At 36.1% G+C, this 24511-nt stretch overlaps 1 protein-coding gene across 3 annotated transcripts; it reads right to left on the bottom strand.

Moving 5' to 3' along the window:
* Positions 1-476: 476 nt before the first annotated feature.
* Positions 477-22877, bottom strand: LOC121367439 (cilia- and flagella-associated protein 100-like). 3 transcript variants are annotated; one of them, XM_041491610.1, is made up of 16 exons: positions 22810-22877; positions 19715-19788; positions 16519-16608; positions 16044-16132; positions 15441-15621; positions 14450-14517; positions 11075-11238; positions 10319-10475; positions 7951-8117; positions 7108-7174; positions 6240-6391; positions 4904-5002; positions 3464-3580; positions 2713-2809; positions 2055-2174; positions 477-1403 (listed from the first exon to the last, which is right to left on the bottom strand). In XM_041491610.1, exons 2-16 carry the CDS (start codon positions 19779-19781, stop codon positions 1287-1289), a joined length of 1752 nt encoding a protein of 583 aa, XP_041347544.1. In that variant the 5' UTR covers positions 19782-19788; positions 22810-22877; the 3' UTR covers positions 477-1286. The 3 variants fall into 3 exon arrangements, with proteins under 3 accessions (XP_041347544.1, XP_041347547.1, XP_041347545.1); XM_041491613.1 differs by having other exon boundaries at positions 22834-22850; XM_041491611.1 differs by having other exon boundaries at positions 22775-22846.
* Between the last annotated feature and the right edge of the window lie 1634 nt (positions 22878-24511).

Below are 24511 nucleotides of genomic sequence, written 5' to 3'. Positions count from 1 at the left end.
TGTGAAAAACACAACTGTTGAAATGATCTTTGTAATCTTGCAGTATCTGAAAATCTGTTCTAGAGAGGGAATGTGTTCCTAAATTTTCTCAAATCCCACACTACCTCACTTAATGGTGTGCCACAACACATTCTCAGCCAGTCATGAGTGCAATTTGGAATATAGTTTATGACTAATAACAATGGTTGATATCCATACCCGTACATTTTCATGAACATTACTGTTTAATCACACACATTGATCTATCTCTATTTTTCTATGTTGTGTCTCACTGCGATGATCTCTGCTCTCTGCATGGTGTACCGCAGTCAGACCGAGCCACAGTGGGTCGGACCACCTTTGTATGCTCGCTCGCTGGTACTCGCTTGTGTGCTAGTGTGTATAGCATGTATTATAATATTATAACCATGAGGCATGTATTTACAGCAGATGGAATTTTGTACAACACTCAAAATAAAACAAAAAAATTATCATTCTGACTTGGCGTTTTGTGTATTGAATACATTTATTTAGGTAAAATTGCATTTCTTGATTTTTTTTTTGTTTCTTTTCTTAAGTTATTCCAAGAAATGACACACAGGTTTGTCATATTATTTTATATAACCAAGCAAACAAATGCTAGCCTGTTTATTAATTAAACTTTGAAGGAACAATACCCCTTTTCTTGCTACATTGACAAGGGAGACAGTTCATTACAAAGCTGCACAGTGGCAACGCCAAATGATCAATTTTTCTGTCCCAGAAATGTGTTCATATCTGTCCTGGGTACCAGTTCTACGGTCGGAGTTCTCCATTAAAAGCGTAAATTTATTATTTTTTAATACATTTTGGCAAGTACCCAGGTTATAATTACAAAATCCATTTCACCTAAGCATTGTTCTCAATTTGTGAGGATTGTAGTGATTAAGGTACCAGACCTCGGGCTGCTTGGTCCAGTGTTCACATCTCGGTAGTGGTTCCCACATGGAGCGAGATTTAACAATTCTGTAGGGAGATGTTGGGCAACAATAGTGACTTCTTTTTTTCAGTAACCATTAGACAGTCCAGACAGATGAGTTGTGTGCCCAGCACAACCACCGACTTAATGACATGCAGGCCCATTGACCAACTGCTTTCAGTTCTAGTGTTCAGTGTGTATCAGAACACCATATTCATTTCTAAAACTGATTCCTCGACACTGTCCACAACAAAACGTCCTTGAGGTAATAAGATGTTTTATGTCAACAATAACACTGATCAACATATATAAATACATGACACTGTACACAAGACGTCCACATCTGTAGCTACCACTGAAAGAAATAGGCGAGTTCTTCTTCCTCTTTCGAGGCCTGGTCCGCCCCATCGTCCTGTTTCTTCTTTAACATTGGCGGCTGAGATCGGAACACAAGTTTCTTGCCAGTCTGAAAAGTACAAATATATAATATTTTAAATATGAATGATACCATTTGAAAACTATAAAATATTTATGCAGTCGGATTATTGCAAGCTGACTGGCTGCTAGTAGTTCCAAGTGGGTAGTTGGGAGGCATTTTATTGAAGAAAAAGAAATGACTTGGATACAGCAAGTTTTAATTGAAGTTTTTTTATAGTTTGGTGAGAGATGTCTTAAAATAATATTTTTCTGAATTGCAAATAATATACACAAAACAACCAGTGTAGAGACTACAATCTGGACTTTCTGAATTGCAAATAATATACACAAAACAACCAGTGTAGAGACTACAATATGGACTTTTTGCAATATACAAATGAGTTTATTTTTGAATATATATTTTCAAAATAACTTTCCAAACAGTATGACAAAGGTAACGAAAACAAAAGATAAAAGAAAAATACCAACTTTTATGAAAATATTTTGAACATTAAAGATTTTATTGTTTTTTTCCTTCATGTTTTTACATATAAGAAAAAAAAAAGGATTTTGTATTTTCCGTATATTGTACACATTTAAAAGTAACTTTGATGTGTTATTTTTAATTGATAAACCACAATGCTTTGGCATGCCTCTCAAATACTATAAAGGTATTAACATGAAAATAATAATTAAAAACCTTTTTCTTGGGGTCGGCCTTGGCTCTCTCGAGTGCCCGTCTGACTCTCTCCTCCTGGTGGATCCTCTGTAGCTCCAGTTTCTCCTCTCTCATCTTCAGTCGACGCTCCTTCTCCTTCGCCTGGCAACAGTAACAGTTGCAGTGGTCAAAACACCAGTCAACAACATACAGTCAACCCCAACACACAGTGCACATCAGTCAACCCCATACCCAGTGAACACCTTGCACTGTGTTCCATCACTATCAATAACATCATATAGTCAACCATCATATAGTTATCAGCATATGATCAACACAGCCATAATGTTAACCCAATCACACAGTCAATATCAGTCCACTCCATCATACAGTCATATAATACCACCTTACACAGCTATCAAAAGGATTGTCAGCATCTGGCCTTTGAGGCTGCTGAACACTGGTCAGTTTGTAAGATGATTTGGTCAAACAAACTGTGGGTTTACTCTATACATTACTGTGGTACTTCTTAATGGTACAGGTTTGGTGAATGTTGTTGTTTTCTGCTGCCATAAAACTTAAATGTCCCAATTAATGCTTTAAAATTTAATTTAAATCTAAAGACTCAACAACAGGTTGTGTTTCAGTCTGATGGAGATATTTTGAAATGGCCACTACTGATCAACACAAAGTTACAAACCCGTTCAGCGGCCTCCACTTTGTCTTGCGGCATCGTTTCTATCTGCTCAAACAACTCCTCCAGCCTGTTCTCTATATTCGTCAGCATCTGGAGGGTGCTAAATTAACAAACAAAAACCAACACATTAATCACTCTGATGTACAAATGAGGTTTAAGAAAAACACTGTGAGCCTGTTTCAATTAATTCTATAAATATATCGAACAATAAATGTCTGATAAATAAATTTTATTTTACTGAAATTTTATTTAATACATAAGAATATCCTAGTAATAAAAAGCAAAAAATCTACTACCTAAACACTAACCACTTTCAAAGCATTATGTCTTGATTTTGAATTGCTATTACACAAGTAGAACAGTCTATGAGGGCCAGAGAATTACTGGTAACATGACACATATACTCTCTAAACGAGACAAAACTGAGGACCAATTTACTTCCTAACTAACTCCTTTCAAAGCATTATGTCTTGATTTTGAATTGCTATTACACAAATAGAACAGTCTATGAGGGCCAGAGAATTACTGGTAACATCATGACACATATACTCTCTAAACGAAACAAAACTGAGGACCAATTTACTTCCTAACTAACTACTTTCAAAGTATTATGTTTTAATTTCGAATTGCTACAACCGTCTATGAGGGCAAGATGATTACTGGTAACACCATGACACCTATACTCTGTAAATCCTACACCAATGAGGACGAGCTGACCGAACGTCTGGTTTGTCGACCAGAGTGCTCCACCTACTTGATGTTAGCCTCGTTGTCCCCGATACAGCTCCGGTACACCTCCTCCACTTTCTTGTTGAGAGCATTCAACATCTTGTCCTGGTCCTCAGCCTTGAACTCTCCGTAGTTGAACATTCTACAACAAACAAACAAAGTCATTATACGGAATTATATACAACTCATAGGGCAGGGAGAAGGGTTATCTCCCTGTCAGAGATGGCCACCTCTTCCCCAATTACTGAAGCAAACTGTAGATCACATGGTTAATAGACACCCTGCTTTTCCTCCCACAAGCTTATATTGGCAGTATTCATCTGCAATTCAAATGGCCAAATCTTATAACACATGAAAGAGCTAAAGCATAAATGTTAAGAGAGACTGGGTCATGTGAGACTGACCACAGGAGGTCTCCCTATCAACAAAGTGTATATCAAACATCGCTTACTTACGCTACAGAAATGGGTTTCTTCTCCAACATTAATGTCATAATTACTAAGTGTTGGACACTTAACACTCCCTGATTAAACACTAATTAAAAAGAGTGTTAATGTGTTAGTAAACTATCATTACTTTCCTTTTTATTAACAAGTCATGCTATACGAGTCATATGCTACACATGTCTAATATAATAAATAATACCATTAATGGTGATATTACTAATGGTATATGTATTCATGCCAGTCGATATAAAAGTAAAGTTTGTTTTATTTAACGACGCCGCTAGAGCACATTGATTTTTTATCTTATCATCGGCTATTGGACGTCAAACATATGGTCATTCTGACACTGTTTTTAGAGGAAACCCGCTGTTGCCACATAGGCTACTCTTTTTACGACAGGCAGCAAGGGATCTTTTATTTGCGCTTCCCACAGGCAGGATAGCACAAACCATGGCCTTTGTTGAACCAGTTATGGATCACTGGTCGGTGCAAGTGGTTTACACCTACCCATTGAGCCTTGCGGAGCACTCACTCAGGGTTTGAAGTCGGTATCTCGATTAAAAATCCCATGCCTCGACTGGGATCCGAACCCAGTACCTACCAGCCTGTAGACCGATGGCCTGCCACGACGCTGGTGCCAGTCGATATAAAAAAAAAAAAGTGCAAAGAGAAAAAAAAAAAAAAAAAAAATTAAGTGATCACATAACCAGAAACAGGTATCCTTGGCAACAGAGAAGATTATGGCTTTTTGATTAGCTGTTGTGATATTTGGACAAGTTGATGGGAATGTGGAGTAAATAGAATTAGGTGACAGATCAGGTTACGGTGTGACAGAGAGCAGGTTACGGTGTGACAGAGAGAGCAGGTTACGGTGTGACAGAGAGCAGGTTACGGTGTGACAGAGAGCAGGTTACGGTGTGACAGAGAGAGCAGGTTACGGTGTGACAGAGAGCAGGTTACGGTGTGACAGAGAGCTGTTGTCCAGTTGGCCCCTACTGGTCCACTTCATGGCTCCTTACTTGGCTTTTATTTGTAAGTCTGCTGCTTTCTCCTCTTCTCTAGCGATTGCCTTTTTCAGTTTGTCAATCTGCTCTCGTAAAATTTGTGTTTCTTTTTCCCTGAAAGTAAAATAATGGGGTCAACATAAATATAGTAAACATTTTAATTTTTTAACATTTTCATAACAATGTTTAATTTGAAAACTAATACAGCCACCATACAATTTTTACCAAAATAAAGAGATTATACTGTCATCATCCTCAAGAACATCTCAAAATATTCTATAGCAAAGCACTTATGAATATACGGTTTTAAAGGTGGATAAAACATTATTGACACAATATTGCACTGTGCTACTCACTGTTAGTAAATTTTCTCTATACTATAAATCCTGAAATTAATGCGTCCCTAAATTAATGTGTGTGACGGTGGGAAGACTAAAATTTGACATGAAATTAATGTGAGTGACGGTGGGCAGACTAAAATTTGACATGAAATTAATGTGAGTGACGGTGGGCAGACTAAAATTTGACATGAAATTAATGTGAGTAGCCTCCTTATGAAGTATTACTTTCCTAATAACACACGTCTGTGTACTTTTTGGTTAAATCCAAGTTACAGGCGTCTTCAATGAGGTCAACTCACTAACATGGGTGGGTACACATCAATTACCCTGGTTAGTCCCTAGTGTTATTGGTGAGATCAACTCAAAGCATATTTTTGAAGTTTGTAAAGTTACCTAAATCTGGCTAAACATTAGCATATACGCACCATTACAGCTATATCTTCCTAAGACATGCCGACAAAGTTGCAGCAAACTTGAACAGTAAAAACAAAGAAATGGTCAACCTCAGGATTAGCGTGCTAAAACCCATTTACACGCGATGAATCGTGTCGGTTTTTGCTGGACTATTAGATAATTAGTCCATCTTGCCTATGATGAATTGTGCTCCAGTTATTTTAATTATAATTTTAATCTTAGTTTGTTTTAATAGTGTGTGACACAGCTTGCTGGACTATTGCTGGACAAAACATACAAATAAAGGTGTCAGATTATTAATGCGAATCACACAAACTCGCATTTTTGGCATTAATAATATGATCGCATTAATTTCAGGATCTACAGTGTTTACTTTAATGCAAATGTGACATTTCAAGGTGGTTTTTGGGGGGGGTTTTAGGGGGGTTTTTGGCTTTCAAAAATACTCGGTCAATAAATGATAATCGCAATTAATGTATCAAGCTTTTACCACATTTTCATTTCGGTTTGTGTTATAGTTATTTCCCATCTTCTAAAAACCCTCACTAGTGGTAAATCCGTGAAAACCTCAGAGCAATGCATCAAAGCTTTCTTACATTTTCATCTTGGTTTGTTTTATATTTTGTTTCATGTCTTCGAGGGCCTCCTCGGTCTCCTGACTGTTTTGAATCAGAGACAAGTTCTGTTCCTCCAGTTCAGCAAAAATATTCAGTAGCTCCTGGGGGTCAGTGAAATACAGATCCACGTCCTGTCAAAAGATAACAAAAAACAGTTAACAGAATAAAGTGTGCATTTAGATGTCATGGAGAATTTAAAGTCTGCATAAATCAGTACTGGTTTACACCAAAACAAATTAGAGGTAACCCATTTCATTTGGCTTAGCTTGTTACAACCATGTATGTGATGTCCTTAATTTGATGCATGAATGAGTAATCAATCTCGCAAAATCACACTTGTGAAAATGCGGGGCGAACGTAAACATTGTTCTTGCAATTTTCAGAAGTCTGTGTATAAACATATATATATATATATATATATATACATATATACACGTCAATACATTTCTAAAAATATATTCACAAATTTACTTATTTGAAATAGGGTATTGGAAAATGACATCAAATGGAAGGGCCATTATATAAATTCCCCCTTCCAACGTGGATTGTACAGTGCATAATCTTCAGACTTGTGGGGAGGGGAAGTGCCCTCTGCACCCCCCCCCCCCCCCCCCCCCCGTTTCTGATGCGTATGCCTGACACAGTAAAGTATGTGCATGTATCTTTTTTTTATTCTTAACCTGATGAACCAGAAAGATACAAAATATGATCTTTATAATTAATCTTAAAAATTTAATGCGAAAAAAAAAGATTATACAAAATGAATTAAGAACTTTTAATAATTGTAAGTGTAACATTGGTGATAATGTTATTATTGTTCACACTATTTTATATATAAAGGACGTACTTCATCACTGTCGTCATCAGAACACTCTGTGGAGGAAGACAGGCCATCTTCTGTCAGACTGATCACTCTGAAAACAAGAATGTCTGTGTTAAACTCACAAATATCGCATTTATATACATAAACATACACACAACACTGTTTAAACTAATTTCTGGACCATTAGTTGCAAATCTAGTTTTGGTGGCAAATCTATAAAGCACAACCATTTTCAATGAACTGGTATTGAATTGATATATAACCACTAAGGCTAGCTCAGGTTCAACTTGCGGTTATACAGATCGGATCCACACAGGATAAAACATAACAAATCTGCTCCATGTGATCAAGGCACATTCTGCAGTCTGATGCAGTAAAGTCAGTCAGCGCCTGATCTGTGTAATCACAAAATCAACCTGAGCCAGACTTTACACATCTCAGTGTACCACACTTCCTGTGACATTAAAGACACTGTCCTAAGTTTGCCATGACTGTAATACGTTCCCAACTAGTGGAGACTTTTTAACCACCATTACATTACATGCAATGTATTTTCTTTTTAAAACATCCATGTCTGTATATTTAATGTGTTTCTGGGTCATTCTGTTCTTTGTCATAATCTAAACTTGATTTTATCTACCAATCATTTTGTACAATCATTTTGTACATACTAAAACAAAAATTTATTAGGAAATAAAAAGTTGTTCAAGCTACTACAAACATTAGATAAATCAGAAACACACTGGATATAGAGACACTGATCTTCTAACAAGAACATTTATTTAAAGTGTAAGTTTAATAGTTAAAAAGGCCTTCAGGACAGTCTGTTTAATCACCTGTTTACTGTGTGTTTGGTACTTCACTCACTTTGATTTGGCAGACTGCTTCTTTGATAGTTTTCTCCCCTTGCTACCTGGCTTGTCTGAACCATCGGAGGCTGAACTTTTCTTCTGATTTATTAAATTCTTCTCTCGTTCTTTCCTCCTTTCTTCCCTTCTCTTTCTTTTCAATTCGTCTTTTTCTGCTCGATATTCCTAACCAAGGACAATAGTGAAATCATTCTTTAGTGTTCATATATATATCATATATTAAATCTGCAATATGTCACTTTAATTTACAAACGTATGAACAAAATATGTTAAAGGAAGGCCTACTTTTAATAAATCATACTGGGAGATAAAGATCACGTGAGTGATGTATAACATTTACAAAACTCATTAACAATCCACAATTAGTTTTCTAAAATTCATCAGGTAAGATAAACATTTTGTCAAAGGGCTATTCCAGCATTGATTACATGCAAGGTGAGGGAAGCAAACTAAAAGTTTATTTAACCTAGTATTGATAGTGGAAAGATACAGCAGACATAAAATAATTATGGTGTCTCCAGCCTCCTCCATGTCAACAGTGTGACAACATGTGCACCATTAAATATACAATATGTTAATATCCATTAAAACTAATCTCAGGTGTACAATTGTGTGATCATCTCTATTGAAAATTCATATATAAGATATACATTTGTGTGACTCTATTTATGAATGTACCATGCAGATATGTAAATTCAAATAACAAATTCATTTACAAGATAATACATTTATGTCATTCTATTTATCAGCAGCAACTGAATTTTGGAATTTTTTACAATTTCATAGAAACTATAAAATAATGTAATACAAATATTTTGGAATTCCATCTTATAATCTTACGCTTCTGACAAAACAAGGGGTTCAGAGATGCATGGAATCGTGATAAATTCACACCCAGGACCCATGCTTATAAAACTTTAGAGTCTAGACTCAAATCTCCAATCATGTCATGCACATACTATTTGTTATTGTGATGTTAAAAGTCTCAGACTCTATTAAGACTAAATGTTTTATAAGCCTCAGGCCCCATGAGTCTAAACTACAGACACGAAAATCCTCAATGAAAATTCAACTACAAGACATAAATATGTGTGCCAGTGTGTATTGCCGAGTGTAAAGAGCGGACACCTGTGTTGTGAGAGCGAGTGTATGCGAGTGTAAAGAGCGGACACCTGTGGTGTGAGAGCGAGTGTAAAGAGCGGACACCTGTGGTGTGAGAGCGAGTGTAAAGAGTGGACACCTGTGGTGTGAGAGCGAGTGTAAAGAGCGGACACCTGTGGTTTGAGAGCGAGTGTAAAGAGCGGACACCTGTGGTGTGACAGCGAGTGTAAAGAGCGGACACCTGTGGTTTGAGAGCGAGTGTAAAGAGCGGACACCTGTGGTGTGACAGCGAGTGTAAAGAGCGGACACCTGTGGTGTGAGAGCGAGTGTAAAGAGCGGACACCTGTGGTTTGAGAGCGAGTGTAAAGAGTGGACACCTGTGGTGTGACAGTGAGTGTAAAGAGCGGACACCTGTGGTGTGACAGCGAGTGTAAAGAGTGGACACCTGTGGTGTGCGAGTGAGTGTATGCGAGTGTAAAGAGTGGACACCTGTGGTGTGACAGCGAGTGTAAAGAGCGGACACATGTCGTGTGAGAGCGAGTGTAAAGAGTGGACACCTGTGGTTTGAGAGAGAGTGTAAAGAGTAGACACCTGTGGTGTGAGAGCGAGTGTAAAGAGTGGACACCTGTGGTTTGAGAGCGAGTGTAAAGAGCGGACATCTGTGGTGTGAGAGCGAGTGTAAAGAGCGGACACCTGTGGTTTGAGAGCGAGTGTAAAGAGCGGACACCTGTGGTGTGAGAGCGAGTGTAAAGAGCGGACACCTGTGGTGTGAGAGTGAGTGTAAAGAGCGGACACCTGTGGTGTGAGAGTGAGTGTAAAGAGCGGACACCTGTGGTGTGAGAGTGAGTGTAAAGAGCGGACACCTGTGGTGTGAGAGTGAGTGTAAAGAGCGGACACCTGTGGTGTGAGAGCGAGTGTAAAGAGCGGACACCTGTGGTTTGAGAGCGAGTGTAAAGAGCAGACACCTGTGGTGTGACAGTGAGTGTAAACAGCGAGTGTAAACAGCAGACACCTGTGGTGTGATGAGAGCGCGTGTAAACAGCGAGTGTAAAGAGCGGACACCTGTGGTGTGATGAGAGCGAGTGTAAACAGCGAGTGTAAAGAGCAGACACCTGTGGTGTGATGAGAGCGAGTGTAAACAGCGTGTAAAGAGCGGACACCTGTGGTGTGAGAGCGAGTGTAAAGACCAGACACCTGTGGTGTGAGAGCGGGTGTAAAGAGCGGACACCTGTGGTGTGATGAGAGCGAGTGTAAAGAGCGGACACCTGTGGTGTGAGGGCATCGAGGAATTTCTTGTACAGCTGGTATTCCTTGAGCGTGTCCTCGTACTTGTTGATCTCAGACTTGATGGCCATCATCTGCGCATTGATCCGCTTGATCTCCGCAACCTTCTCCAGCTTCATCTTCGTCTCCTGTTCAGCTCTGAAAGAACAGAATTATAAACATTGCCACCATGCTAATATCTCCTCTTAGGTGTTTCTTACAAATATTTCAATGCAGTAACAATAATCTTCCAACTGTAAAACTTACACTATTAAACGTTGTATTATTGTATAAGCTGAGTTTTGAAATCTAGAAATACTTTCCTGATGAAGAGTTGGCTTATAGGCCTACACAGAAGGAACAGATTGGTGCATAAAATCCTCATCGAAAATACTTCCAACCAGGACATAAATTTTGATCAGACCCTTAAAGCCTTTCACAGATTATGTAACAATCAATAACTTATGTATATTATAATTTTGTCTTAAAAAGCAAAAGTAAAAAATACTTAAAATTAATTTTAATGACACCCCAGTCCCTATAAAAACATAACTCCCTGGATAATATGTTTATTGTAAGATGTTAATGCCTCAGGCTAGCGTAAATCTTAAACTATTAAAAGTGTTATTATAAAAAACAAATTTGCTTTGACTTGATTATAAATTAAGTACAATGCTGTGGAGGTTTGTAACATAGTCATCTACTTTGTCATAACAAGACGTACTTTGGATAATTTATATTATTATCACTTTATTTACATTTTGATTGCCTCGACAGAGTTTTTGTCGTTTTCTTTGAGAAACTCATCAAACATGGCGGCATCTTCCTCAAGATATTGTTCAGCCAGTTCAAGCTTTCTCTCCTCCGCCTGGGCAATCTCCTCCAGTTTTCTCATCTCGTCACGCTTCACTCCAAGAGAATACTGACAGAAAGTTAAACAAGCTATCATTATATTTCTCATCTCATCACGCTTCACTCAGAGAGAATACTGACAGAAAGTTAAACAAGGAATCATTATATTTCTCATCTCATCACGCTTCACTCCAAGAGAATACTGACAGAAAGTTAAACAAGGAATCATTATATTTCTCATCTCATCACGCTTCACTCCAAGAGAATACTGACAGAAAGTTAAACAAGCTATCATTATATTTCTCATCTCATCACGCTTCACTCAGAGAGAATACTGACAGAAAGTTAAACAAGCTATCATTATATTTCTCATCTCATCACGCTTCACTCAGAGAGAATACTGACAGAAAGTTAAACAAGGAATCATTATATTTCTCATCTCATCACGCTTCACTCAGAGAGAATACTGACAGAAAGTTAAACAAGGAATCATTATATTTCTCATCTCATCACGCTTCACTCCAAGAGAATACTGACAGAAAGTTAAACAAGCTATCATTATATTTCTCATCTCATCACGCTTCACTCAGAGAGAATACTGACAGAAAGTTAAACAAGCTATCATTATATTTCTCATCTCATCACGCTTCACTCCAAGAGAATACTGACAGAAAGTTAAACAAGCTATCATTATATTTCTCATCTCATCACGCTTCACTCAGAGAGAATACTGACAGAAAGTTAAACAAGCTATCATTATATTTCTCATCTCATCACGCTTCACTCCAAGAGAATACTGACAGAAAGTTAAACAAGCTATCATTATATTTCTCATCTCATCACGCTTCACTCCAAGAGAATACTGACAGAAAGTTAAACAAGCTATCATTATATTTCTCATCTCATCACGCTTCACTCCAAGAGAATACTGACAGAAAGTTAAACAAGCTATCATTATATTTCTCATCTCATCACGCTTCACTCAGAGAGAATACTGACAGAAAGTTAAACAAGGAATCATTATATTTCTCATCTCATCACGCTTCACTCAGAGAGAATACTGACAGAAAGTTAAACAAGCTATCATTATATTTCTCATCTCATCACGCTTCACTCCAAGAGAATACTGACAGAAAGTTAAACAAGCTATCATTATATTTCTCATCTCATCACGCTTCACTCAGAGAGAATACTGACAGAAAGTTAAACAAGCTATCATTATATTTCTCATCTCATCACGCTTCACTCCAAGAGAATACTGACAGAAAGTTAAACAAGCTATCATTATATTTCTCATCTCATCACGCTTCACTCCAAGAGAATACTGACAGAAAGTTAAACAAGCTATCATTATATTTCTCATCTCATCACGCTTCACTCCAAGAGAATACTGACAGAAAGTTAAACAAGCTATCATTATATTTCTCATCTCATCACGCTTCACTCAGAGAGAATACTGACAGAAAGTTAAACAAGCTATCATTATATTTCTCATCTCATCACGCTTCACTCCAAGAGAATACTGACAGAAAGTTAAACAAGCTATCATTATATTTCTCATCTCATCACGCTTCACTCCAAGAGAATACTGACAGAAAGTTAAACAAGCTATCATTATATTTCTCATCTCATCACGCTTCACTCAGAGAGAATACTGACAGAAAGTTAAACAAGGAATCATTATATTTCTCATCTCATCACGCTTCACTCAGAGAGAATACTGACAGAAAGTTAAACAAGGAATCATTATATTTCTCATCTCATCACGCTTCACTCCAAGAGAATACTGACAGAAAGTTAAACAAGCTATCATTATATTTCTCATCTCATCACGCTTCACTCCAAGAGAATACTGACAGAAAGTTAAACAAGCTATCATTATATTTCTCATCTCATCACGCTTCACTCAGAGAGAATACTGACAGAAAGTTAAACAAGGAATCATTATATTTCTCATCTCATCACGCTTCACTCCAAGAGAATACTGACAGAAAGTTAAACAAGCTATCATTATATTTCTCATCTCATCACGCTTCACTCCAAGAGAATACTGACAGAAAGTTAAACAAGCTATCATTATATTTCTCATCTCATCACGCTTCACTCCAAGAGAATACTGACAGAAAGTTAAACAAGCTATCATTATATTTCTCATCTCATCACGCTTCACTCAGAGAGAATACTGACAGAAAGTTAAACAAGGAATCATTATATTTCTCATCTCATCACGCTTCACTCCAAGAGAATACTGACAGAAAGTTAAACAAGCTATCATTATATTTCTCATCTCATCACGCTTCACTCCAAGAGAATACTGACAGAAAGTTAAACAAGGAATCATTATATTTCTCATCTCATCACGCTTCACTCCAAGAGAATACTGACAGAAAGTTAAACAAGGAATCATTATATTTCTCATCTCATCACGCTTCACTCAGAGAGAATACTGACAGAAAGTTAAACAAGGAATCATTATATTTCTCATCTCATCACGCTTCACTCCAAGAGAATACTGACAGAAAGTTAAACAAGGAATCATTATCTGTCTCATGTCATTTAAGGATTGTGTCTTATTTCTTTTATGTTCATCAGGGTATGAACAAAACAAATCATCCGCAAACTGTGTGAATTGGCATATGTTTGTGGATGATTTTTTATGTTTATACCCTGATGAACATAAATGAAATAAGAGATAATACTTATAAATAGATTTGAAACATACTAATAGTAACACTAAAAGTTAACATTTTATTTTGAATTATGTTTTGGGTTAAAAACAATAACACTAATAGATGTAAATCTATTATTTCAATTTACACCAAAACAATCCTGACAGAAAATTAGAATGAGAAGATATTACCTTTCTCGTGTCATTTCACTTCACTCTGAGAATATTGATAGAAAATTTAAAAGAGAAATTATTCATGTTGTTGACATTGTTGATCATTGATTGTCTCTCAAATCATAAGTTACACGGTCCTGTAACACTAGTTGGAAAATACAGTTTCTTTATTAAAATATCACTTCTAGTACCCCAGTACATCTGATGTTTGACATAATGTTAATGATTATAAAGTAAGGAAGACATTTTCCAGACAAAAACCTGTCATATGGACGGACAGTGCTGAAATATAATACATCATGCCATCTTACGTTATTGTATTGTAAAACATTTTTAGATGAAAACAGTGACAGATTTTGTGGAAAATATTATATTTTTAACACAAGCTATTATCTTCCCTTTCTTTTACAAGTCTGAGATTTGTATATTGCTACAATACCTGGACTAGGAACATCTCTCTCTTCTTGGAAATATACTCGGCTAGAGATTCCTTCTCTACATGTCTATCTGTAAATACAAACATTTTCAACTTCAATATTAATTAAGGCATTAAACCCAATTTTAATTGTAATCAATTGGTGACCAGAAACCATAACATGAACTATAATAATCAGTCTTCTTTTAAAGGTATGATAATTATTCTACTGTTAAAGTATATTGACTGACTCTCTGTAGTCCTTCCCAGTCTCCATGAATATTATTTTTTTGTAAATAATTTCAGTTTGTTTTAATGTAAAAAGAAAGTAAAAGAGTTTTGGAAATAACAAAAAACAAACCACACTATTTTTGTGTGCAATTTAGAAAACAATTGGCTTTAAATAACTTGTAGTAATACCATAGTAAGAAAAACAGCATTCCATATGGGAAGGACTCTAGTTAATTTATTGTTTTAGAGGTGATGATATGAGTGCCTCAAGTGTCTCATATGAAAATAGTCACAAGAATAGCCGATTGTAAGAAGACCAACATTACGATTCATCAGTTGCTATGCAATCGGCTACTCTTGTACGAGGCACTCATATCATTTGACGTCACCTTTAATGTAGTTAGAAATTAACTAGAGGGTCATCTATTATTATTACTGTTATGATGACGAGGAAGATAATGATGCCAACAGTGATTATGATGGTTATATTCATACACTGTGATGCTTTAAGTTCCTTGATGGTAAACTGATATTATTACTATTGTTATTTAAACATTAGTACAATCTGACACCATGAGATGATCACATGAGCCCGTACCGCGTGTGACTACGATGGTGAACAGATATTATTGTTATTTAAACATCAGTACAATCATTGACGCCACAAGATCATCACGTGACCATAAACCGCGTGTGACTGCGATGGTGAACTAATATCATTACTATTGTTATTTAAACATTAGTACAATTTATGACACCATGAGATCATCATGTGACCCCGTACCGCGTGTGACTGCGATGGTGAACTGTGGGTCGTCCTTGACGGCGACAGCCTTGTCTGTTTCCTCCTCTTCCTCATCCTCATCAGAATCGGCTGGGCGGATCATCTGAGCTGTCCGACAATTCACCTGAGTTGCGTACGTCGTCTTTTCGTGAACTTTCAACTGTCTCTGTCGTTCTCGCTCCTGCAAATAATAGAAGTCTGGTTTGTAAAATCTGTCTATAAATGTACATGCCTCTGAAATATCCTTTAATTATAATTACTTCATACATTATATGGATCTTACAACATGTCCAGCTGTAACAGAGTGTATTTATAAATATTCTTTGAGCACCTTAAATACATTAGTTTATTTTGCCATATGTATTGCCATCGTGACCATATTAAGTAATATATAGGTTAGGCTGTAATTAAAATAATTCTGTTTCATGTATAATATGTTTCTCATATTGAGTTTTGAAGCATATCAATTGTTAATTTAGAATCATAATATTTTAATGTGCCAATCACTAAGTCAGATATTGTAGTACTAAACAACTGTAAATACACTATGATGGAATCTGATAATAAGTTGAATATTTTGTAGAGCTTCAAAACAATTCATACCAGTTTCTTTTTCTTCCTCTCTTTATCTCGCAGCATGAAAATGTCACTGTCATGTGGCATGACAAATGGATTGCCAGAATGAGCTGCATCTACGGAAAACATTAAATAACGGTCCGTCATTGGATGACATATTATTTGTCACTTTGTTCATTTTACTTGGGTGAGATAAAAATGAAAATTTATTTTGACTTTTAAACGACAATGAAAGAATATTCAGAATCAATTAAAACGTTTAAAATCTAACATGAACTATATGTATACCACTACAGGACATAGTGTTCTTTTGTTTTTAACAAAACACAATTTAAATTTTTTTAAATACAAAATTGACTATCAAACATCATGACAAATTTATTCTATACATTTCTCCATTTAAATGTACAATTATGGAAAAATTAATGTAACAGTACTTATATATTTTTATGGAAAAATTAATGTAACAGTACTTGTGAAATATAACTTGAATAATACATACCTTGTTTAACTGATGAATGGTCACTAGATGCTGATTTAACGGAGTTTGGAAATGTAACTTTTCCTGACAGTCGGGAGCCAACCTCATGTCCTGTAATATTATAATTAATTATAATAGTGTATTAACGGTTTTACAATATATATATATATATATATATATATATATAACAGCAAGGTTCCATACATTGACAAAATATATTATTATCCTCTTCAGATTAACAGACGTTACCATAAAACAAATGAGGGAGTTTTAATTTAGAGTACGAGGAGTAATTTAAGATATCACCATATTGAGCATTAAAATTTAATCCTACTGGCCTCGGTGGCGTTGTGGTTAGGCCATCGGTCTACAGGCTGGTAGGTACTGGGTTCGGATCCCAGTCGAGGCATGGGATTTTTAATCCAGATACCGACTCCAAACCCTGAACGAGTGCTCCACAAGGCTCAATGTGTAGGTGTAAACCACTTGTACCGACCAGTGATCCATAAGTGGTTCAACAAAGGCCATGGTTTGTGCTATCCTGCCTGTGGGAAGCGCAAATAAAAGATCCCTTGCTGCTAATCGGAAAGAGTAGCCCATGTAGTGGCGACAGCGGGTTTCCTCTCAAAATCTGTGTGGTTCTTAACCATATGTCTGACGCCATATAACCGTAAATAAAATGTGTTGAGTGCGTCATTAAATAAAACATTTCTTTCTTTTTTTCTAATATTTAATCCTTGTGTAGTACTATATTTTTTTAATTCACATGCTAAGGGAAGCTAAAATGTCTCTCCCCTTGAACTTGTCACAGCTCCTCTTAAATCATTACATAATTCTCCTTCAGAAGCAAGGCTTGTACAAAATAGGAAATATTTATTGAAATTATTTTATTAGAAGTACATGCACAGGTAAACAAACAAACATCAGGTGTGGACAGATAGTATTCTATTGTCCATCCCATCATTCTATTAAAATGTTTTTTGTAAATACTTTCAGTTTGGTTTGATGTAAGAAGAAAAATAAAAGTGTTTTGGACATAACAAAGAAATACAATTTGTGAGTGCAAATTACAAATCAGTCGGCTCGGATATAAATAACTTGTAGTAAATTACATAGCATGAAAAAAATGTGATCCTTGTGGGACGGACTATAAACACATAGTTGAACTGGGGTTCTGTGGTATTCTGAATCAGACCTTATTGTTTTACTGGCTTACTTGTGGGGTCCTACCTAATGCTGAAAAAATATCACTGGTTTGAAAGTGCCTTTAATTGAGGCTACACCCCAGCTCTGGTATACATGCCTGTGAGGTAGCTCTCTTGCAGAAATATAATTATATTAATGTTATTTATGTTTTGCTTGTGAAATATAATTATATTAAAGTGCTGTGCCAGACCATACACTAAAATTTAAAATTCCACAATTACATGCTTTCTTAATTCATTGCAATAATATTTTACACCGATATGTAAATCAATAATTACGAAAATGCCCCATAAAAGTATTAAAACATCACTCCCGTAGAACACTGCCGGAAACGACCGAGTAAAATTCTCGGTAAAAAAATTTGCCTGTAAATAGCCGTGACGTCACGAAGGGAACACGCTTCACAAAAACCTACCACGAGATGACTTCCAGCGCAAGCGAAATGGGACCGACAGCGACTGCCAAGCTTGATCATGCCATTCTTCTTTCGATGATGAATAGTGTAGTAATGACGACTGGACTAATATTTGTGCAACACAACAAATAATGCCTTATCAGTTTGAACCTGGAACATATTCCGACGACCCACCGGCCTGACAGATGACGATGAAAATGGTCGTGGAGACAGCTTACCACTAATTTACAACTTTCATTCTTGTTTTGTTCTTTAGCTTTTCGTGCGAATTATTTTGCTACACTGTATGTTCTAATACTTGTGATGTAGTAGAAAAGACGATAAATAACTCTTGAATTCTACGTGTCAAGTGGACCCGATATCGGTAATTTTAAGAAATAAACAAAAACGACTTTTAGTCCGTCCCATCCCGCTATGAAGATGTTTTTTTTTGTGTGAATAATTTCAGTTTAGTTTGACGTAAAAAAGAGAGAAGTAAAAGTGTTTTGGAAATAACAAAACAATACTATTTTTTTGTGTGCAGTTGTGAAAACAGTCTGCTCAGAAATAAATAACTTTGTTTTAATGTTCTCGAACTGTAAAGAAAAATCTCACAAATGAACGAGATGCAAACGACAACAAATCGGATCTCGGTGATTGCACGAACCGTGCATGAGAAAACAAACTGACCGGAGTTGAAAGCATAACGCAATTTGGGACATTACGATATGCACCCCAAGGTCGTTTCGGTGTGGATGGCGTCGGCTTGTTGTCATTTGTTTTGTGTCGCACAAAAATTGTTGGTACGGCATCTTTTCTTAAAAGCCATAACACCTGGTATTCCCATATCTCGCTTAAGCCGACAAGCCAGTTTGGACGAATCGAAACTAAAGTGTCTGCTGTCGCAACGGTCTCCGTGATTTTCTTCCTGTCCAGTATTTCCACGTTGTTTTAATCAAATTCACACACAGCTTTTTCACAGCAACATTACTAGGAAATGCGTGAAGACTAAATTTATCGGCTTTTGTATTGCTACAGCCGCCAAAAACACGCCGTTTAACCATAATAAACACAAAAGAAGCAATGAACAATGGCGCTGACTATCGAAAGGAGTTCCCTTCGTGACGTCACGGATCAAATCTTACGGAAATTCCCGAAACGAATTCAACTGGTTCTGTTTTTCAGGAATTATTATTTATTTTATTTTATTATTATTTTATTTTTTTCTCAACAAAACTGGTCCCTTGTCTGGGAATAAGCCCACCCCATGCTAAGCTCACAATGAGTTGTCTTGGCCCCCTGGGCTTATTTCCGGTCAAATACGGTATATTAATGTCACTTACATTTTCCTTGTAAAATACAATTATATAAATGTTTCTTACATTTTCTTGTGAAATATAACTAAATTAATCTTATGTTTTCCTTGTGAACAGCGACGTAGCGTGGGTTGCCAGTGCCCGGGGCAAGGCAAGTATGGCACCTCTTAACCAGTGGACCGTTAGCACTCCACGGGTCCCTTTCACCAGTCTAGAATTTTGCACCCAGAGCAACTGCCCCGGTGACCCCGCCCACGCTACACCACTGCTTGTGAAATACAATTAAATTAATTTCACTTACGTTTTCCTTGTGAAATATCTGAGTCTGGAGACTCCGCTATTGACCTCTGTATAGGTGAATCACCCATAATGTTTCTAAAAATAAAAAAATAAGACATTTCCAGTGTCACCTTTGAATAAATTATCTGAAAATAAATTTACAAAAAATATTCTTTTATACATACTCAGTATAATACTGAATATAATGTATACACTGGTGGCACCCAAGTCTGCGCACCTAAGCATTTGTGTTATATTTTAAAGTTAAAATCTTTCTTTAAAAATATTTGTTTCACCGTTACAGTACAATAGAACAATAAACGGTATTATTAAACATGTTACTACTGAAAGTTAAAAAATGTAAAAAAAAAAATTAAACTCAAGTAATGAGTGCTTTTTAGTGCCCTCCCCCCCGCTGTATTTACTGGTCTGCATGACGGCACATAAGCCTGCGCAGCAAACATTAAAACAACCACTTATGTCGCTATTGTTCACAGAAACAACAAACAGGTAACTGATCCGACTTTTCATAAGTTCTAGACAACAAACACTTCCTATTATAGTTTGTTTCAAGTTAATTTAGATTATGCAAATAAGATAAATATAAATGGTGTTCCATGCTCCTTAGTTTGGATAACACAAAATGACCAAAAAAAACCCATTACAATTTATTATCATTATTCAACAAAAGTTGTTTGTTATTAACTCTGTAAATGAGCACAAATAGTTTTCGTTAGCCATATAGGACAATCAGTGATAATTCTGAAACAGACTATAGCTAAAAATAGGCCATGCTGTAAGCTTATAGTCTGTGAAGCCAGTGTTGTGTCACTTGGAGGGAAATTTAAAATATGCTTAACAAATAAAATAAAACATTTATTTCATTTATGGAATCATAAATTACAATAAGGTATGTATTGAAGCTTATATGTAAACTTGTGTAAGTTGATATACAAGTAACAAATAACAAGGTTGATCATTACAGTGGTGACAGACACATGTTGACAGGTGATACAAAAACATGTTGATTGAGGCTGGCAAAAGGTAATTAATTCAGAGTTTTTTCAATCAAATTGTTATCTATCAGTTTTATACGTATATTAATCAAAATGTTTTGTTTTAAATTAATGCTGTTTGTTTGTTTACAAACATACCCCAACACTTGTTTCAAGACGTATGTAAGGTACCGTAATTAATATGCACAGACTTAGTCTGCATGGCATAAAAGTCTGCACATGTTAATTATGTTACATTACGTCTTGAAACAAGTGTTGGGATATGTTTGTAAACAAACAAACAACGTTAATTTAATTCATAAAACAACACATCTTAATTGTGAATATATGTATAAAACTGATAGATAACAATTTGATTGAAAAAACCCTCTGAATTAATGCACTAAAAGTATATTTTGCCAGCCTCAATCAACGTGTTTTTGTATCACCTCGTGACCTGTCAACACGTCTGTCAACATTGTAATGATCAACCTTGCATATCAACTTACACAAGTTTACACAGAAGCTTCAATACATACCGTATTGCAATTTATGAATCCATAAATGAAATAAATGTTTTATTTTATCTGTTAATGTAAACATCTAAGCATACTTTGAATTTCTCTCCAAGTGACACAACGCAATATGGCTGCAGAGACTTTGAAGCTTGCACTTACAGCATGGCCTATTTTTAGCTATAGTCTGTTTCAAAATTATCACTGATTATCCTATATGTCTAACAGACACTATTTGTGCTCATTTACACAGTTAATAACAGACAACGTTTGCTGAATAATGATCAAAATTTTTAACATTGGTTTTTATTTATATTGTCATTTTGTGTTGTCCAAACTAACGAGCATGGAACACCATTTATATGTATCTCATTTGCATAATCAACATTTTTCTGAAACAGACTCTAACAGGAAGTGTTTGTTGTTTAGAACTTACAAAATATTAGCGACAGAAGAGGTTGTTTCAATGTTTGCTGTGCAGACTTGTGTGCCGTCATGCAGGCCAGTAAATACAGGGGAGTCCCACTAAAAATGTGCTCATTACTTGAGTTTAAAAAAAATTAAAATTAAAATAACTTTCAGTAGTAACACATTTATCATTCCATTGTACTGTGGCGGTGAAACAAATATTTTTAAAGAAAGATTTTAACTTTAAAATATAACACAAATGCTTAGGTGTGCAGACTTAGCTGCCACCAGTGTATGAACAGTTGCTAGTCACTTTGTACCATGTTCATTTCATACCATAGTCATTTCGTACCTAATTTGGTCATTTCGTACCCTGGTCATTTCGTACCATTGCAAAAAGTCATTTTGTACCCTGGTCATTTCGTACCATTGTAAAACGTCATTTCGTACCTTGTAACGTGTCAGAAATGATACATGTCAAAAGTTTGAGAAGAAGACCTAATAAATAAATAATATTTTGTTGGTCCATTATGTTGTTTTGTTGTTGGGGGGGGGGGGGGGGGGGGGGGGGGCAGGGGCACTGATGGATCAGGTACAAACTCTATATCAGATTTTGGTTACAATGACAAACATTAATATGTACTGGTATGAAATGACTATGGTACGAAATGACTGGGGTACGAAATGACTTTTCACAATGGTACGAAATGACTAGGGTACGAAATGACTTTTTGCAATGGTACAAAATGACCAAGGTACGAAATGATTCGGGTACGAAATGACCTGGCAGCATGGTATGAAATGGATTGTACGATATGACTAGGGTACGAAGTGACTATGATTCGTATGAACAAAATATTGACATCACAGTGACAGGAGCCAGACATTTTATAATATATCCTTAAAATTTGAACATTAAATATGAACATAATATATGAGGTTTCAATAGAAGATACGATTAGCATACTGTAGGTTTAAAAATGTGATTAAATTCGATTAAGCATAAAAAGTAACCATCACTTATTAAATAAATCGACATTAAGTTCTAACGTAAATACATCACTATACGTAACAAACAGAAATGCATTGTAAGGACAGTGCTGTAATCGTTGTTTGACAATTACAACATAAAATAAATACATTTACGTCAAAATAAAGACATACAAATAAAATCACTACTGTTAGAGATCGCCACATACACGGAAATCAAATCAAAATATCACCGATAAATTACAGCGTACACTCGTCGACTTGACAACCATTCGGTAAACTTCGTTTATTTCCGTTTTTACTAATCGGAAGTTGTCGCACCTGTCACGGGAATTTAGCTGTCGGTCGAGTGCTCATTTGAGAAGCTTTCGTCGTAGGTTCGAACCACCTCGGTGGATCCATTCAACTGATTGGTTTTTTCTCTCTCGTTCCAACCAGTTCACCACAACTAGTCAAAGGCCGTGGTATGTGCTTTCCTGTTTGTTGGAAAGTGCATATATATAAAAGATCCCTTGGCCAAGTTGGTGCATTAGCGATGATTAGGAAAAATGTAGCAGGTTTCCTCTGATCCCCATCGCTGGGCCCAGTCAGGGGCCTAGCTTCCATATACGCAGCTGCGCACCACCTGAGATTACAAATATATTTTGTTTCAGTTAAAATATACGATGTAAATGCTGTAGGCCCCTATGCTCTATGTTTTATTCCATCACCAAAAACGTCTGCGTGCCACCTGAAAATCCCAAACTAGGCTCCTGCCAGTGCACCACGACTGATATATCAAAGGCCATGGTATGTGCTATCCTGTGTGATGCATATAAAAGATCCCTTGCAGCTAATTGAATAAAAAGAGTAGCCTATTAAGTGGCGGCAGGGGGTTTCCTTTCGATATCTGTGTGGTCCTTAACAACCATATGTCTGATGCCATATAACCGTAAATAAAATATGTTGAGTGCATCGCTAAATAATACATTTCCTTTCTTCCTTCCTGATGACTATATGTCAGAATTTCCAAATGTATAACATCCAATTGCCAAAGATTAATAAATCAATGTGCTTTAGTAGTGTCGTGAAACTAAAAATATATACAGTAAACTCTCTATATATACAATCCAGAGTTTATTACTGCACTTTTCTCCCAGTTTTTTAAATGTTGAAATAGACCAACAAGTTCGCCTATTGCATAAATAGTCTCGCCCGATATTTTTAGAATTTGTATGCTCCCGAATAACGCTATGAAAGGCGAAGTGTAATTGGTCGATATTTAAATTGTTATTTATAGATGAAATGTCACCTGGACATGGGAGTCCACGCAATGCTGTTAGACCTAGTGGTAGACCCAGTAGAGCTAATTTTAATCAGATTGGTATTGTGTCTGCATTTGTGAAATTAACTGTTATTTCACGCAATAAAAGATTTTCTACTTTACACAGTGATTTTACTTTTTTTCTCCATGAGAATTTAGATGTTTAGTTATCTCAAATGTAACGATATCTCAAACTAACTGGCTGGCACCAGCAAATTTTACATATAGAGAGTTTACTGTATATATTAAAATTATAATTTATAACATACTGTAATTCCCAATTGAAATAGCTTGAGTGGAGTAGGGAATGAATGAATGAATGTTTGTTTAACACATCGGCTATTGGGTGTCACAAATGGTAGGGTGGGGAAGGAGAAGATACTGTGTAGTAGGGGGCACAAGCAACATTGAAACAAAAATCTATTTATATAGAGTAGGAAACAAAATGTACAGTTTCATCCTCAAGTTTGGGGGTGGGGGCAAAGCAATGATATATATTTTAAAATAATATGCTCATGTTAGATTAGCTCAAAATTGACCTCAAAATACATAGCAGAAATTCAAACATCTTTTAAAGAGGCTGTATCAAAGTTGTATATTATGTCCAA

This window comes from Gigantopelta aegis, chromosome 3 (assembly GCF_016097555.1).
Source record: "Gigantopelta aegis isolate Gae_Host chromosome 3, Gae_host_genome, whole genome shotgun sequence".
In the NCBI taxonomy this organism is placed as follows: domain Eukaryota; kingdom Metazoa; phylum Mollusca; class Gastropoda; order Neomphalida; family Peltospiridae; genus Gigantopelta; species Gigantopelta aegis.
The sequence above is the reverse complement of the archived record's forward strand: the minus strand, read 5'-3'. Positions and strand labels throughout refer to the sequence as shown.

Coding starts and splice junctions, on each gene's coding strand:
- LOC121367439 (XM_041491610.1), bottom strand. CDS start 19,781: ATGGGTGATTCACCTATACAGAGGTCAATAGCGGAGTCTCCAGACTCA. Junction 16,133..16,518: donor CCATTCATCAGTTAAACAAG/GTATGTATTATT, acceptor TGTTTTCCGTAG/ATGCAGCTCATTCTGGCAAT. Junction 8,118..10,318: donor TCGATGCCCTCACACCACAG/GTGTCCGCTCTT, acceptor GTCCTTGGTTAG/GAATATCGAGCAGAAAAAGA.